The sequence below is a fragment of the Scylla paramamosain genome, chromosome 8 (genome assembly GCF_035594125.1).
Source record: "Scylla paramamosain isolate STU-SP2022 chromosome 8, ASM3559412v1, whole genome shotgun sequence".
Lineage (NCBI taxonomy): Eukaryota > Metazoa > Arthropoda > Malacostraca > Decapoda > Portunidae > Scylla > Scylla paramamosain.
Genome location: NC_087158.1, coordinates 15,664,688 through 15,682,039, shown reverse-complemented (window position 1 = coordinate 15,682,039; position 17,352 = coordinate 15,664,688). Strand labels below are relative to the sequence as shown.

The following is a 17,352-nucleotide window of genomic DNA, read 5'->3' as shown; positions in this document are numbered from 1 at the left end:
GAAGAAGAAGAAGAAGAAGAGAGCCACAACAGAAGCCTCCCTCAACTGCAACCACCACAGCATCTCGCGCACAGCAATACCCATTAACCATCAGGAGCCTTTGTTGTTGTTGTGGCGCTTGTAATTAAATCAATCACTCACTCAGGCACAAAAGAAGGGACGAGTTTGCGATACCAGCGGCGGTGGTGGTCATAGTGGTGGTGCAGCTTAGAAGAGTTACATGTTCTCCTCCTCCTCCTCCTCCTCCTTCTCCTCCTTCTCCTCTTCCTCCTCTTATGCTAATTTTTATTCACATTTCTATTCTTATGCTGCTCCATCTCCTCCTCCTCCTCCTCCTCCTCCTCCTCCTCCTCCTCCTCCTCTTCCTCCTCCTCCTTCTCCTCTTCCTCCTCTTATGCTAATTTTTATTCTCATTTCTATTCTTATGTTGTTCCTTCTCATCCTCCTCCTCCTCTTCTTCCTCCTTCTTCTCCTCTTCCTCCTCTTATGCTAATTTTTATTCTCATCTCTATTATTATGCTGCTCCTCCTCCTCCTCCTCCTCCTCCTCCTCCTCACATCAACACCCATACCCAGGCCTTCTCCTCACGCTCTTCTCACTTCTCTCCTGCCTCTGCTTCTGTAACCACCACTAATTAAGTCTTGCGTGGCGCGTATTCCTCAAAGCTGTGTAGAGTTCAAGTGGGCTTCATCTTTCCGCTGCTACCGCTTGAGGTCGCCACTACGGATCACTCGTCTTCACTCTACTGTCTTCTGTGTCTTATGTTATGCTCTTCATTCGATTACCTTCCCTAAGTGTATCCACAAGCCTTCTCTTTGGTTCCTCGTCTCTTCCTGCTGCGTTGGGTCCATGCAAGGGTCCATCCCCAGCATCCTCCTTCCCACGTACTCTTCGTCTCTCCTCTGCACGTGGCCAAATAGTCTTTGTACCTGACATATTTTGGTGCTTTTGGTCTCTTGTCTTGAATGTTTGGTTTTCTCGTAAGGGCTGTTTTTGAAAGGCTGCAAAGGTGATCAAACGAGTTATCAAAGGTGTTTTTTTTTTTTCTTTATTGATAATGCGAAATTCATGTCAAATTACCATTAGAATCATATAAGCATCGTTAAAAAAAATTCAGTAAGTTCAATTAGAGCCTGTTCAAAGAAATTGAAATAAAACACCAAAACTTCCATACATATACATATGAACCATTATGTCATATATTCCACACGAAGAGGCTCAGAAGATCTACGTAGTACTGGTTCTTCTGTACGAGGGGACAGGTGATGGTGCCCACATCTGCAACACGCTAGTCACTCGACAAGCAGTCACACGCCAGGTTATGAGGACAGCCAGTCACACGCCAGGTTATGAGGACAGCCAGTCACACGCCAGGTTATGAGGACAGCCAGTCACACGCCAGGTTATGAGGACAGGTAGTCACACGCCAGGTTATGAGGACAGCCAGTCACACGCCAGGTTATGAGGACAGCCAGTCACACGCCAGGTTATGAGGACAGCCAGTCACACGCCAGGTTATGAGGACAGGTAGTCACACGCCAAGTTATGAGGACACCCAGTCACACGCCAGGTTATGAGGACAGCCAGTTACACGCCAGGTTATGAGGACAGGTAGTCACACGCCAGGTTATGAGGACAGCCAGTCACACGCCAGGTTATGAGGACAGCCAGTCACACGCCAGGTAATGAGGACAGGTAGTCACACGCCAGGTTATGAGGACAGGTAGTCACACGCCAGGTTATGAGGACAGGTAGTCACACGCCAGGTTATGAGGACAGCCAGTCACACGCCAGGTTCTAAAGACTAGTTGCTGTCACCTTTCATTTTTTTCCCAAGAATACAAGACCTTTTGTACAGTGAAGGTCAGAAATCGAGTAACATGATACACTCTCTTCTTATCTCACATTTTCCTTCCATTCTACGTCCTCTGGTATGCTGAGAATACTTTAATTGATATAGACTTTATAAGATAGCATACCAGATGACTTAGGGTCGAGGGAATACACAACACAGTGGAAGTGAGAGCAGAAGGTTAATACTTCGCTGTGCGCTCTTGACATCACAGGGCCGACGAAGAGGGCCCACGCTGATTGGCTCAAAGTTCAGCCAATCAGCGGCCTCGTCAATCTCTTTATGGTTCGTCGCCACTGACGGTTTAAAAAGGTAAGTGAATAGAAAAAAAAGAGAGATTTAATCATTTGCATCAAGTAATTCATAATATTCTTGGTAATTTAAATCCCAATTTATTACGCACAAGCAATTCATAATACACGAGTAATTCACAACACCCAAATAATTCCTAACACAATTAATACATATAAGTAATTCATAATAAATAATTCATAAACAATTCATAACGAGTAATTCATAGCACAAGTAATTAACGAAACTAGTAATTCACAACACAAGTAATTCAAAACAAATAATTCAAAACACAAGCAATTCACATCACAGATAATTAAAAACAAATTAAAAATACAAGCAATTCACAAAACAAATAATTCACAACACAAATAATTCATAATACAAATAATTCAAAACACAAGTAATTCACAACTCAACTAATTAACAACTCTACTCATAATATAGATCATTCACAACACGTCATGAATGTTTCGTCCACATCTTGCTTGCCGAGATTATAAGCAGTGCGGTAAAAATGTCACTAGTAATCCAATAGCAATTACTGGTGTGTCCCGCAATCCCATTATTCCGTAACATAAAGATTCATACGTTTCTGTTTTGTTTTTTTCAAGCTTAATTCACTCCTTTGTGTTTATGTTTTAAAAAGTGCAGGTTTTCATTTTTTTCCCCGTGAAGTTTACATGAATTCGTCATTTGTTCATATTTTAAAGTGCAATTTATTTTTTTTTTTTTTTCTCTTTTTTTTAACGATTTTACGAATATCAGACACACACACACACACACACACACACACACACACACACACACACACACACACACACACACCAGCAGACGACCATAGGTGAATCACACACACACACACACACACATGTACGTACGTCTAATGATTACAGACTGGTTCCCAATGACAAGACAGACAGACAAACAGACACATGTAGTAAGTTAACCTAAAACAGCTGCATTACTGTGTGTGTGTGTGTGTGTGTGTGTGTGTGTGTGTGTGTGTGTGTGTATTTTGGGGGCTGAGACTTTCTTGTAACGCGGTGAGGAGGAAGAGGAGGAGACAGGGTTGGAATGGGAGGAGAGAGGGGGGTGGGCAGTTCTTCCTCTCCCTAGTCCCCACAAATGTTCACGTTCAGAGAAAACGGAAGCGATTTAGATATTCAATGGTACACTTATGTCGTGCGTTTCTTATTGTTATTTTTGTTTACCTAAGCTGGTTTGAGAGAGTATAAAGTAAAAATATTTGTTGTATTTCTTGAAGCTATTGATTTTTCTTTCATTCTTTCTATTTTGATATAGTAGTTTTTCATAATAAATTCGTGTTAGTTTTACGTAATTCAGTCGTCATACACACTATAGTAACATTTGCTTATGTCTTTTCTATTGAGAGAGAGAGAGAGAGAGAGAGAGAGAGAGAGAGAGAGAGAGAGAGAGAGAGAGAGAGAGAGAGAGAGAGAGAGAGAGTGTGTGTGTGTGTGTGTGTGTGTGTCCCTTTTCCTCCGGCGAACAATACACTCAGCCATCTTGTGATCTTAAAAAAAAAAAAAAAAAAAAAAAAGTCAGGGAGGGAAGGGACGGCAACATAAATAACTGTCGTCTCACAAAGCCTGCCGGAGCCGCCGCAGGAATGTCAGTCTTCTTGATCATTCCATTTCCCTCTACAAAGTGATGCTGTAGAGTAGTCCCGTCTTTGCCATTCCACCCCGCGTTCCTAGATGATGTTGGTCTTTGGTTTTTCCTTTGTCACTATGCACCACCATATTCTGAAACATCTCTGCGCCGCACCTCCACTGTACTTTCAAAAGGCTTTAGAAGTGACATGAGTTTTTAAGGGTATATTTACTGCTCTAGGTATAGATTAACAAGATTTCTACATTATCAAAGGGAGAAACAGTCTTGAGAACCCGGTTAATCATCTCTGTAGCTTTTGAAAATAGTCGTGGTGAGAGCAAAGTTGTGTCTTTCATACCCTTATTTTCAGACAGCCACGAGGGAGACCTAAGTAAGAGCGAGACTCCTTCAGGGTTCAGGTTGTTGTCGGGAACGTGCTATCGTTCAACGGTGCCTCCCTGATGTTTCTCTTCCTTATTATTCTCCTCTTCTCTTCTTGTCTTATTCTTTCTCCCCAAATCAGTACAATATTCGCTTAGTTTTTTTTTTTTTTTTTTTTTTTTTTTTTTTTATGTTCTCACGCCAGGACCGTACCCTCAAACACGCCGGCGTCTTATCGCCACTGCTTCCGCTGTACTCTAGTTGAAGTTACTTGGGTTTTCAACGATGTTTTCATGGCAGTGGTAGTGTGAGGTCTCCGCATCATCAGTGGAGGAAAGCTCAATTGATCATCTCTCATTATTTTTAATACTTGAGAAAGAAGATTAGTGTTCATTCAATCATTGTCACGTTTATTTTCCACTGCGTCCACACAGAAAAAAATAATAATAATATGTAAAATTTAATATGAACGACTGAAGTGTATGCATGCGTAACACCAAGCTATGCCTTTACCTTTCATTCAGTTCATATACAGAGCAAATCAATACGTAACATTAATGCTTATTAGTATGCATAAAACCCGCAGCCCGTGTAAATTTACGTAGGCTACAGGAAATGGCTCAGAAACTGTTGCGTGACTTACAGTGTAGGCTTTGTTTTCGCGGTGAAACGAATACAGTCGGCGAAACGTCACTGGGTAAAGAGTAATTAGTTGAAGCGAAAACAATTATTGGTGATGCCACCGTTAATGACGCGAAATTCAGCTACATTAACCCCGGGGAATAGCAAACAATGAGGCTTTACGTGCTCGCCAGGCCAAACTCCTGCACTCGCCACCCAGCGTTTCTCTGGTAGTGCTGAGCGATTAACTGCATTAATGCAACCATTAGAAAATATACACACGCACATTAATTAATTATTTAGTATATTTAAAAGAGAAAGAAAATAAAGTAACCTGATACGAAACGATTGTCCAAAAGTACAAACGCAGAAATGAATATATTAAAACAAAATAAGTGAATAATAAAAGTAGCTATTAATCCAGCATTCAAAACACATAAACATAAGTAATTCAATATAAATAAAAATCAAAGTGGAATAAAGAACCGTATATTGTATAGTGTTAATCCAGCTTCCATGAAAGTGCAAATCCTTATAGCATACGTATATAACTTCCTAGCGCAGCCATTTCTTGACCCCAGAATGAAAGATCTTAAGTAAATATATAGCATTAAAGGGGTACAACATAGTGAAAGCTTTACTTTTCCAGCCACCATGAAAGTGCAAACTCTTCTTTATTTTAATCTAATGAAACCCCCTAGCGCAGGTATTCTGTGGTTCCAGAAGGAAAAGATTGTGTAGGTGCCCTGAATACCGAAAGAGGAAGGTTATTAAGTCTACAAAGAATATAAGTTTTGTAGACAATGAATACAGTGAGAAGTATGTAGTGAAAGTCCTGATACTAAAAGTTGTTCGTTGTAAAGATAAACGAAGGAGAACATCTTCCCGAGAAACCGTCCAACTAAAACGAAATTATGATAAAGCATAGTTGTCTCTGAACTTCATGAATACTTGTAAAACGTAGCATGTGTAATAGAAAAAAATATTCCTTTCACATGCGGACATGCCAACAGTCAAACCAGAGAGAGAAAAGCCACGAAAACATCACAATAACGAAGTAAGACTGTCTTCCGTGGTCTATTCATAAGCTTTTCAAAGCACAGCAAACGTCAAGTAAATAAAGCAGCTTCAGAATAGCATTTCCGCATATCAACAAGTCCACCGTGTCCTCCCTCCCCAGGCACAAAAAAAAAAAAAAGTTCCACAAGTTAAAATCAGGGCGAAGTAAAGATGCTGGAACTCCAGGCTCCGAGAGTTGCAAGGCGAGGTGGGAACATATTCCAGCCCCACCTCCCACCTCCCCTGAACTGTCACACATCTAGGTTCATCTTTTATTTGAAAGATTTGTTGATCGAAAAGTAATAAAATATTAATATATATTGCATTTATAGTAGTTCTGCCATCAGAGAAAAAATATCTTCACAGAAAGCATCTAAATATAGGACAGGGAGGAAAGAGAAGGCAGCGGCAGCGCGCGGCGACACTGGCTTTAGCCCGCCAGTCAATACCAGTTTGTGTCGTGTTTTCAATTATTGTATTGTTTATTGTATCAATTTTCAATGTTTACTTAAATAATTACACTGTTATTTACATATTTTCGGGGAAAAATACCAAGATCAATAGGAAGAATATCAGGATAATTGTATTTACACCAGAATTTAAAATAATTCATAATTCAATCAGAGAATGTTCGGATGTTATGTTGTTAATCATATGCATGTTGCACACTTGTACCGCGCAACACGGGTACACACGCTCGTGCTGCAGGGGCTGACACAACCCATCCAGCCAACACCAAGGCAGCAGAAAGCCCTTGGACACACTGCACATGACGGGAGGGAGACACGTGGTAATTAATGCGTTGCACGTGATTAGAATCGGACAACGTGTAAACAATCACGATCATGGAGGATTAAAAAGGTGGAATATTGCCGCTCTTTGTTACGCATAATTACCTCCCATGCCTCCCCGCTCCCTCCACACACACAGCTGACACAGGGAAGGCCGCAGCGGGGTTAGACCAAGTCAAATTAGCCCACAACCGTCAATGAGTGAGTCCGTGATGCCTCCTAAAGGGCTCGGAAAGGCGGTCAGCAAGAAGTGTCCCGACTGCAAGAAACAGGTGAGGCTTAGTCTTCTTTACTCCCTCCATCTGCACAACACTCCCTCCCCTTTGTTATATTCCCGGTGTGTTCCTTGAACCCAGGGCTGTGTGTGGGAATAATGAGTCAAGGGGGTGTGTGCTGCTGCCGTGTTTTGTGTCCATTTGAGTCTGTAGCGCCAACAGTCTCCAGTCCCTCCTCCGCCTGACTCAAGTGGCGACTCACTCGTCGTAAGGAAGGCGTCTGGTTAGTCGTGTGCTGCTTATTTCCTCGTGTTATGGGTTTTCTTGTGGTTTTTGCTCAATTTTCCATTGTGGAGGATGTGAGGGAAGCGTGTGGGTCTGGTTGGAGTGTTGTTTGCTAGTGAGGTGAGTAGGCAGGGGCGAGGATGCTGCGTGAGGGAGGGATGTGTGGGTGATGCAGCAGCCTCCTCACCCACCATTTGGCCCTGGTGCCTCATGCCATGGTTCCTTTGGCTGTATTTGTAAGAATTAATGGGAAAATGGTACTCTTAGGGTTATATATTAAGGAGGTGTTTAATTTATATTGTAAAATGTAGATAATGGTCTTACATAATCAGAACCTTACAACCCTTATCTCAAGGAGCTCATATCTAAGCTTATCTGAACTTACTGTGCTCTGCTTGGTAACTCTTGAGAGTGTGGATGATTTGTATCCCAAATCCTAATCTAATCTAAACCTAACTGAACATTAACTTATCTTAACCTAACTTGAGCAAACCTGAATGTAATTAAGAGTATTGATATATTGATTACTTTTACCCCTAAATCTATCATGATAATTCTTATTACTAAATCAAGCCTCTGGCAACCCTAACTCAATTTGAACCAAATGTAACCAATCCTAACCTCACCTCAGCATCATCACCAACTGTGGAGCTCACTGCAGGACAAAGGTCTCTCCTAACCTTCAATCATTTTATCCACTGAACCTTATCTAAACTAACAGAATTTTAATTCAACCTACCTTTACTAAAAGAGAGCCCACATCTTAGCAGTGGTGCTTATATGTCTAATTCTTGTTAGGAACCTGCAAATGATAGCATATGGAAGATCCAGGAGTGACATTCTTGCCCCTATTATAGAGTATTATGGAAACACTTAGAAACCAATCTGAAGATGATGAAAATTAGGCATGTGTGTTGCCTGGAATTAAATGCTGCAGGATATTCAAGGTAATGTGGGTCTGACACATCAACTATAAGGTATAAGTGATTTATGGTCAGCCTTGATTGTCCCATCCTTACAACAGGATATATATTCAAGACATCAAGTGTTAACAATGAACCAGAGTGCACAGACATGAGGTCAGTGATAAAAGGAAGCAACACTACTTGAAAATGCTAAGATTATAAAACAAGAGCCAGGCTGTCTCAGAAATTATATTTTCTCATGCTTAATTGTTGATATTCTGTATAGTGTGGAAGTGTGTTGTTAGTTCCAACATCAAAAAACTATATATAGTTCATAGATAACTTTTGATCATGTTAAGACAGTCTGTCCTAATGAATTGTTAATTATGATATCCATTTCTTTGATGTCTGCCATAATCATCCGTTTTATTTCAGCAGAATATTGTCTCATGTTCACAGGGTATGTATATGCTTTCCCTGGAGTAATAGCAATCATGTTTCCAGGTTCCTGTGGCCACAAAGCATTGCCATTGTGGACATCAGTTCTTTGAGGAGCGCAGGAGATCCACTGCATCCAACGCCTCAGAAATAGAAGAATTGGAGGAAGGCGTGCAAAAGGACATGAAGCCCAGCCGGGGGGCTGCCTCATCCAGTGCAGGTGGTGGGGCAGTGGGTATTGGAGCTGGGGGTGGCAAGACAGAGCTTGGGTCACCTGCTCCTGAGGGAAAGCGACGCAGTGAGAGAGTCAAGAGAGAGAAACCAAACTTCTATGATGCTTTGGAATATGAAAATCAGATGAGAAAGGTTATTGTCTTTAGAGTTTGTCCATTCCTTTGTTCACAACCTTTTCTTGTTATTTTCTTAGTTTTGAATAATGCTGAAACCTTCATGAAAAATTATGGTTTGAAATGTTTGGTGTGGTTTGTTCCAGTGGTCCATGCACAGTCCTCTCCAACCCTAACTCCTACTTTGTTTTTAAAGACACTCTTATTCACACCCATTCCTGGGATGTTACCATCAACATCTGTACTGTTTCCAAATCTTCAGGCTCGCAAGGAGAGGCAGAAGGAGGATCCCCCACACCCCACTGGCCGCGTGAAGAGGGAACGCAAGGTGAAAAACAACTCAGAACCAGTAAGTGTTTGCTAGGGTCTTGGGATCTAACATTAAGAGCCTGTAGGTGCCTAGTTGTCTATTTGAAGGTCATTGCTTCATTCAAATCAAGTACAATGGCTGCATCATTTTGTATCCTTCCCCACTGAGTAGACAAGTAACGCTAAGATGTTTAAGATTTTTGTGTTGTGTTATGCTAATGATAGAGAGATATATAAGAACATCTAAAAGATGTGAAAATATAAGAATAAAGGAATAAATTTTCTTCCATGGTTACATATTGCATATCCAACCATAGGTTTCAGTGGGTAACCAAATATTATCTGGTGTTTTGTGTAATATTGCCACTGCTTGACAGTTTTCTGCTTACATCAGAGTTGGTAAAGAAAGTATAATCAAACAAAACATCCCACATCCATGAACATTTGGTAAAGCATTTAGCCAGTCCCGTGACACCAGGCTTATAGTATATGTTTCTCTGTTCTCTGCTTATTGTAAAAGGTAACAACACTGACATGTTTATAAGATGATGATGTGCACCTACACAGCCAAATTAATCTTCTAAATCCTCTATGGATGAGGATGCTAACCAGCAGCAAACTCTATGGCCAGGTTGGAGGAATATTGCCACTGTAGTCCTTGCATTAAAGACAACTAAAAGAAACAAAGCGAGAGACTGGATCCTTTCCTCTATGTTTAATTCCTACAGTGAGATGTGGCATGATATCTTTTATGAGTACCACCCTTCAAAGAGTATGCAAGCTTAGTGTATAGATGTAGTCTTGTAAAACAACTAACTGCATAGCAGTTAACACAATGTAATTATCAGGAAGAGGAAGAAGAGGAGGAACCTGTGAAGGAGAAGAAAAAGAAGAAGAAGAAGAAGAACAATAATAATGGGGAGAAGAAGGAGGAGGACTTGGATGAAGACATCATGACTGGTATCAGCCCTGAGAAAGAAAGGCAATACTCCATCGTCCTCTCTGACATCAACTTCAAGCTTGGGCTCAACAACCCTAAATTCATCAAGATATAAAGCCTCTCAAGTTTCCATAATCCTTCAATACGAATATGTCTGCTGCTTCATGTGTACATTTTTATCAAGTTGCTATAGTGGAACCTCTCGCTGTATTCACTTTGGTATAGACCTCATTCATGCACTTATTTCCATTTATCTGCATCCTAGTATTTGATAGTTGCTGAACTTATTACTATAATGAGATATAAAGTAAGTCTTCGCCATTAAGTACGCATCACCATGACCCATAATTGCAATGTCGTTTCATCATCCATTACCCATTGTAAATACATACACGACTCCCCCAACACTTTTATGTTTAGAGCTTACTGGTGAAGGTAAAGGTAGGTGTGTGCTGCAGGTATTGTGGCTGCTGCTTCATCCCAAATAGTTTTTATTTTTTTAAATATTTACATCATCTCTGCGCTGTATTTATAAAAGTATTTGAATTTAATGTAGTGCAGAATTATTGATGACTTTGACTTCAGATTTCTGGTAAGCAATCAGATAACTTAAGTAATAGTACTTAGTTAGGAAGCAGTTCTTAGTACTGCTGCAAACCATCTATGGATAAGAAAAACTAGTACAAATGAGTCAAAATATAAAGATACTGTTATTCTTACGTACGTAGAATGAATAAAGGATAAGTGTGTTTTGTAAATGCTTTTCCTTATGTAAGAATTATTGTGAAATTTTTTGTTATTACTGAGCAGTCATAAGTCACTTGAGTTACATGGTTTTATCAGGTTAGGACCCTCACTGTGACTCAAATATCTTGCTGGAATTTTCAAGATTATCTTTAATATTCTGCCCCTTGAAGGTGCTCAGCTGAGGACCCACACACCCTTATCCTTCTTTTTCCTGTTCACCAAGTACTGATGGGAATCCACAGGTGTAGCATCAATTCACTCCTTAAAAGCATCTGTAGATGAATGTTGATTGGTACTTAACTGTAAATTAATCCAGCTTTTGAGGAGCACTCAAACTTAGAAGGATGTTAGTCCCTGCACTGCTCCAACTTAATATAAATCCATAGCTTGTTTAAGTACCTATGAGGCCTATTGTTAGTGATTCATGGATGTCCAGACTTGATAGCAGGGGTGTGAAAATACTTGACATAATTTTAGGGGCCTTGAAGCACTTTAACTCAACCAGCCATTGAGTACTGGCTGTTCCAATAGTAAAACCAGCCTAATTTGGCAACTAGGATGGAGTCAGGATGGGCATGCAACACTGCCTCTTTTCCCAAAACAAAAGCCAGATGGGTCACCTCCCAGGGGACACATGGTAGGTGATTATATTATTATATATATATATATATATATATATATATATATATATATATATATATATATATATATATATATATATATATATCACTTTTTTGTGGGATATAATATTTGTGATAATTACATTCATTATTTCTTTCTCATTTCTAGCACCTTTTAGATGTGTATCACAGAAGTGATTTGGTGTAGTTTTAGGAAAATTGGCAGCACTGCACCGATACCCTGACCCCACCCTTGCCTCCGAATTAGTCTGGTCTTACTACAGTATAATCACAGCATCTTTTGTGTCACTTGGCTGCTTCCTTATGGAATCTTGAAACAGCCATCTCCTTTGGAGTTCTTTAGAACCCACATCAGAGAGAAACAAAACCAAATAAAGTTGTAGTCAAATATCATTCCTAAAACAAACACTAGTTTATTCATTTCAGATTTAACATCCTCTCATATGCACGTTTCATCTCATACCATACATGACCCTTAATCGCTCTACAGCAGTGACTCCCAAACTGGGAATAAATTACCCCTTGGGAGTAATATAGCAATTTTTCTGGAGTAATGAAGGGGTGACAAAAAAGTAAAGAATTCTGGAAATCAAGAAAATATTGCAGTACATGGCATTAAAACTGATATTAACTAATACTATACAGTATTAGAAAAGAAGAAATGTTTCTAAGTCTGTGGCAAGCTAAGAGTATTTTAACAGGTATGCTTCAGGACAGTCTTCACCATTCAGCAACTATGATCACGATGTGTCCGGTACTTAACACAGGTTGACATTTTATGGAAAGGGTAACATGTTTAATGTGGCATGTTAAATTGGCTAACAAACTGAAAAAGATTGGGAACCACTGCTCCACTCCATATCCACATCTCTAAATCCAAGATTTATTGTGTACATGCACTATTGAATGCTATGTGATGATAAATACTGCCCCATCCAAGCATCACAGCAAGCACACAAGGCTTCAAGTGACCAAGCACTCTGGGACCTGCTGGGAGAATATTGCTGCTATATTCCTTATAAGTTGTAAGGAATAACTAAAAAGGACACAGGAAGAGAACTGAGGACTTCCTCCTTTTTAGTTTCATCCATGCAGAGAGATACATGGTATACATAGATTTAATAATAGTTGGTGTCTTATGAGCAGTGATAAACTTAACTCACAATAGCCCAAGCCTGACAGTAGTCATCATAACAATAGACACACCTTTCTTCCTTGCCCAAAACATGCATTGCTTGGACTTATTCCACAACACATCCTAAAGTACATAGATCACTAGTTTATCAGAGACTTGACTTTATTGGGATAAATAGTTGTCTCCTAAGTATTCAAGGATAACTGCCACACCAACGTACTGATACCAACTTATTGATAATCAACCTATGGGTACAACTTTATTTCTTCTGATAGCACAGTACAGAATCCATACTTGTAATATGTCTCAAAAGGACACCATCCCTATTCCTAATTGTAGGCACACATGACTTGAGGAATTCTACCTTAGTTTCACTTCCATTATTAAGTAAATAGTACAATACATCTATATACAAAATTATATTACAATTCTAACTGCTAAACTAGTCACGCTCATATTAACAGCCCTGTACACCATATTGCATGCCACAGTCAAAGTAGACACATGCTCACACATACACACACACATAAATGATCCTATCCCTTTTTATTTGACATTAGACTCTTGAAGAATTCTGCTTGAGTTTCTTGGATGTTTTCTTTGATCTTCTGTGTGCCCTCTAAGTCTGTTTGCTGAACAAGTGCTGCCCTGTCCTTGGAGAGGTCACCAATCAGCTCATGCCTGTCAAAGGAAACATTTTTATCCTGTTAAGAATAAGAGTGATTTTAGAGGGACTAATAACATGTTTCAAACAACAGAATAATAAAGTTTCGTATGTGTGGGGTATGGGTGCATTTGCATGCATGTATGTATGTGCATGAGTGCTTTGTCTAGTCTATAATGTAAAAAAAAAAAAATTCAGGGGATTTTTTTTTATTTTCTTGCACACTTTGGCATCCAACTTGTCACAAAACAATGTGTAAAGAAAAAAGTATAAATATGATAATAAATATAAACACTGTAGCATGTGTGAGAACATAGCAGGAGCAAGTGGAGAGAAGAAGCTTTGAAAATCCTGTCACTCTTTCTTTGTGAAGAGAGAGAAGCTTACATGATTAAGTATTTTTGGCCAGCTTGATATAATGAATAAAACACAAGTATCAGTAAGTCATTCAAACAATATAGTATTTAGGATGCATACATCAAATATATGTAAAAAAAAAAATAAATGAAAATAAAAAAAATAACAAAATAAGGCTGTATTTTTTTTTTCATACAAGGCCACTGGCCAAGGGCAACAAAAAAAACTATATCAAAAAGAGGCCCACTTAATGCCAGGTCCTACAAAGAATTCCAAAATTAAAAATCAAGTAATGGAGGATAAGTGTCTTGAAACCTCCCTCTTGAAAGAGTTCAACTCATAGGAAGGAGGAAATTCAGAAGCACACACAGAGTTTCAGAGTTTACCAGAGAAAGGGATGAATGACTGAGAATACTGGTTAACTCTTGCATTAGAGAGGTACACAGAACAGAGATGAGAGAAAGAAGAAATTCTTGTGCAGCAAGACTGTGGGAGGATGGGAGGCATGCAGTTAGCAAGATCAGAAGAGCACTTAGCATGAAAATAGTGGTAGAAGATAGCAAGAGATGCAACACTGCAGCAATAAGAAAGAGACTGAAGACAGTCAGTTAGAGGAGAGGAGTTGATGAGATGAAGAGCTTTTTGGTTCCACCCTGTCTAGAAGAGCGGTATGAGTAGAACACCCCATACATGTGAGGCATACTCCACACATGGATGGATAAGGCCCCTGTACAGTTAGAAGCTGGGGGCATGAGAAAAACTGGTGGAGATTACTCAGAATGCCTAACTTCAGAGAAGCTGTTTTAGCTAGAGATGAGATGTGTAGTTTCCAGTTTAGATTATAAGTAAAGGACAGACCAAGGATGTTCAGTGTAGAAGAGGAGGGGGACAGTTGTGTGTCATTGAATAAGAGAGGATAGTTGTCTGAAAGGTTGTGTTGAGTTGATAGATGGAGGAATTGAGTTTTTGAGGCATTGAACTAAATCTGCCCCAATCAGAAATTTTAGAGGGATCAGAAGTCAAGTGTTTTATGATTTTAATTATGGTTTTCCCTGCATGAACTGTTTACTTCCTGAAGGGTTGGCCATCTATGAAAAGACATGGAAAAGTGCAGGGTGGTATCATCAGCATAGGAGTGGATAGGGCAAGAAGTTTGGTTTAGATCATTGATGAATAATAAGAGAGTGGATGACAAGAAAGAACCCTGAGGAACACCACTGTTAATAGATTTAGGAGAAGAACAGTGACTGTCTACCACAGCAGCAACAGAACAATTAGAAAGGAAACTTTAGATGAAGTTACAGAGAAAAGGACAGAAGCCATAGTAGGATAGTTTGGAAATCAAAGCTTTGTGCCAGACTATCAAAAGCTTTTGATATGTCTAAGGCAGGAGCAAAAGTTTCACCAAAATCTCTAAAAGAGTTTCAGTAATGAAACCCAGATCACCAGTAAAGCGGCCTTGATGGAAGCCATACCAGCAATCAGATAGAAGGTTGTGAAGGTATAGATGTTTAAGAATCTTCCTGTTGAGGATAGACTCAAAAACTTTAGATAGACAGGAAATTAAAACAATAAGACAGTAGTTTGAGGGATTAGAACAGTCACCCTTTTTAGGAACACACTGAATGTAAGCACACTTCCAGCAAGACGGAAAGGTAGATGTTGACCGACAGAGTTGAAAGAGTTTGACAAGGCAAGGTGCAAGCACAGAGGCACAGTTTTGGAGAACAATAGGAGGGACCCCATCAGGTCCATAAGCCTTCCAAGGGTTTAGATCAGCAAGGGCATGGAAAACATTACTATGAAGGATCTTAATGGGTAGCATGTAGTCAGAGGGTGGAGGAGAGGGAGGAACAAGCCCTGAATCATTCAGTTCTTATCATTTTTAGCAAAGGTTTGAGTGAAGAGTTCAGCTTTAGAAATGAGTGAGAGAGCAGTGTTGCCATCAGGCTGAAATAAAGGAGAGAAAAATGAAGAAGCAAAGTTATTGGGGATGTTTTTGGCTAAGTGCCAAAGTCATGAGGAGAGTTAGATCTTGAAAGATTTTGACACTTTCTATTAATGATGGAGTTTTTTGGCTAATTGGAGAACAGACTTGGCATGATTCCGGGCAGAAATATAAAGTGCATGAGATTCAGGTGATGGAAGACTCAAATGCCTTGTGTGAGCCACCTCTCTATCAAGTATAGCACAAGAACAGGCTGTTAAACCAAGGTTTGGAAGGTTTAGGTCAAGAGAAAGAGTGAGGAATGTATGCCTCCATGCCAGATACCATCACCTCTGTTATACACACAGCACACAGAGACGGGTCTCTGACACAGAAGCAGTAGTCATTCCAAGGAAAATTAGTATAATACCTCCTCTGGCAAAATGCAGAGGCACCTCCACTCTGGGGAATCCTGAGGAGGGATTGGAGCAGTAGGACAAGATACAGATATGAGACTGCGGTCAGAGGAGCCCAACGGAGAAGATAGAATAACAGCATAAGCAGAAGGATTAGAGATTAGGAAAAGGTCAAGAATGTTGGGCATGTCTCCAAGATGGTCACGAATACAAGTAGGGTGTTGCACCAGTTGCTCTAGGTCATGGAAGATAACAAAGTTAAAGGCTAGTTTACCAGGATGGTCAGTAAAGGGAGAGGAACACTGATAAACACTGAAATCTCCAAAAAAGGAGATCTTCACAAAAGGAAAGAGAGTCAGAATGTGCTCCACTTTGGAAGTGGTCAAGGAATTTCTTATAGTCAAAGAAGTTAGGCGAGATAAATTTGGTTTGAGAGTGACTCTGTAGTCGTAGCCAGATGGTGGAAAACTCAGAATATTCAAGAGTGTGGGATGAGAGCAGGCTAAGTCATTGTGCACATAGACACAACATCCAGCTTTGGATTGAAAATGAGGATAGAGAAAATAGGATGGAACAGTTTCTTCAGACACCTATGAGGAAAAGATGAGGAAGTTTAGTAGAGGAGAGCTGGTGTTCTACAGATTGAAAATTAGATCTAAGAATGTGAATGTTGCAGAAGTTAATGAAGAAAAAGTTGGTGTGTCAAGACACTTAGGGTCGATATCAGAAGAGCAGTCTGACCTGGGGACATTTGTAATCCCCTCTCCAGATGGGAGACTCCAAAGCTGGTGTAGGAGTTCCTATATTGATTTTGAATTTGAAGGGTGTGTGTATGTAATTAGATGCATATAGTTTTGTGTGAAGGAAGAGAGTTGTCTTTAGAGGGCAGGCTGTGACTGCCCCCTAGTGTTGTGAGACACAAAGGGAAATGTTCAATGAGGTCACAGCTGGGTTTAATGATAAGTTCACAGCACCCCCTGATCCAATGCTTTAGACCTCACTGGGAGTAATTATCATTTCGGCATGCCACGCCAACATTACTGATGCGGGTGGGGGGGGGGGATTGCCAAGACAACAGACGTGACACATTCATAATCATCCACAAGCATTCTCTAAGAATACAATTAATTTGTTAATAGTCTTCCAAAGGGAAAAGGACTACAGGAGGATCAGTTACATGAGGCTCAACAGCAAAATTATAGTGCACCTCTGCTACACTGCAATACACCCATGCTCTTTTCCACATCTGACTGACTGCACCAGATGTGGATGGACCTCCCACAAAGCCCATTGAGGCTGCATCACATTTATGGATCCACACTTACTCTCCATTTATACATATTGTGCACAACCATTCTTCACTCCATATACCACTCCATATTTAATGTCTTCTCAATATAAAATGTTTTATAAA

The 17,352-nt window shown here is 40.0% G+C and overlaps 1 protein-coding gene across 1 annotated transcript; it reads left to right on the top strand.

Moving 5' to 3' along the window:
- The first annotated feature begins 6,496 nt into the window (after positions 1 to 6,496).
- Positions 6,497 to 10,800, top strand: LOC135102856 (UPF0547 protein C16orf87 homolog). Its single transcript, XM_064008447.1, has 5 exons — positions 6,497 to 6,611; positions 6,752 to 6,884; positions 8,522 to 8,821; positions 9,065 to 9,151; positions 9,960 to 10,800. The coding sequence occupies exons 2-5, from the start codon at positions 6,810 to 6,812 to the stop codon at positions 10,164 to 10,166; spliced, it is 669 nt and encodes a 222-aa protein (XP_063864517.1). The 5' UTR covers positions 6,497 to 6,611; positions 6,752 to 6,809; the 3' UTR covers positions 10,167 to 10,800.
- Positions 10,801 to 17,352: the final 6,552 nt, after the last annotated feature.

Bases quoted from the DNA above. Each gene is read 5' to 3' on its own strand.
- LOC135102856 (XM_064008447.1), top strand. From the start codon at position 6,810: ATGAGTGAGTCCGTGATGCCTCCTAAAGGGCTCGGAAAGGCGGTCAGC. The intron at 8,822-9,064 runs GTTATTGTCTTT...CCAAATCTTCAG, and splicing joins ATGAAAATCAGATGAGAAAG to GCTCGCAAGGAGAGGCAGAA. The intron at 9,152-9,959 runs GTAAGTGTTTGC...TGTAATTATCAG, and splicing joins TGAAAAACAACTCAGAACCA to GAAGAGGAAGAAGAGGAGGA.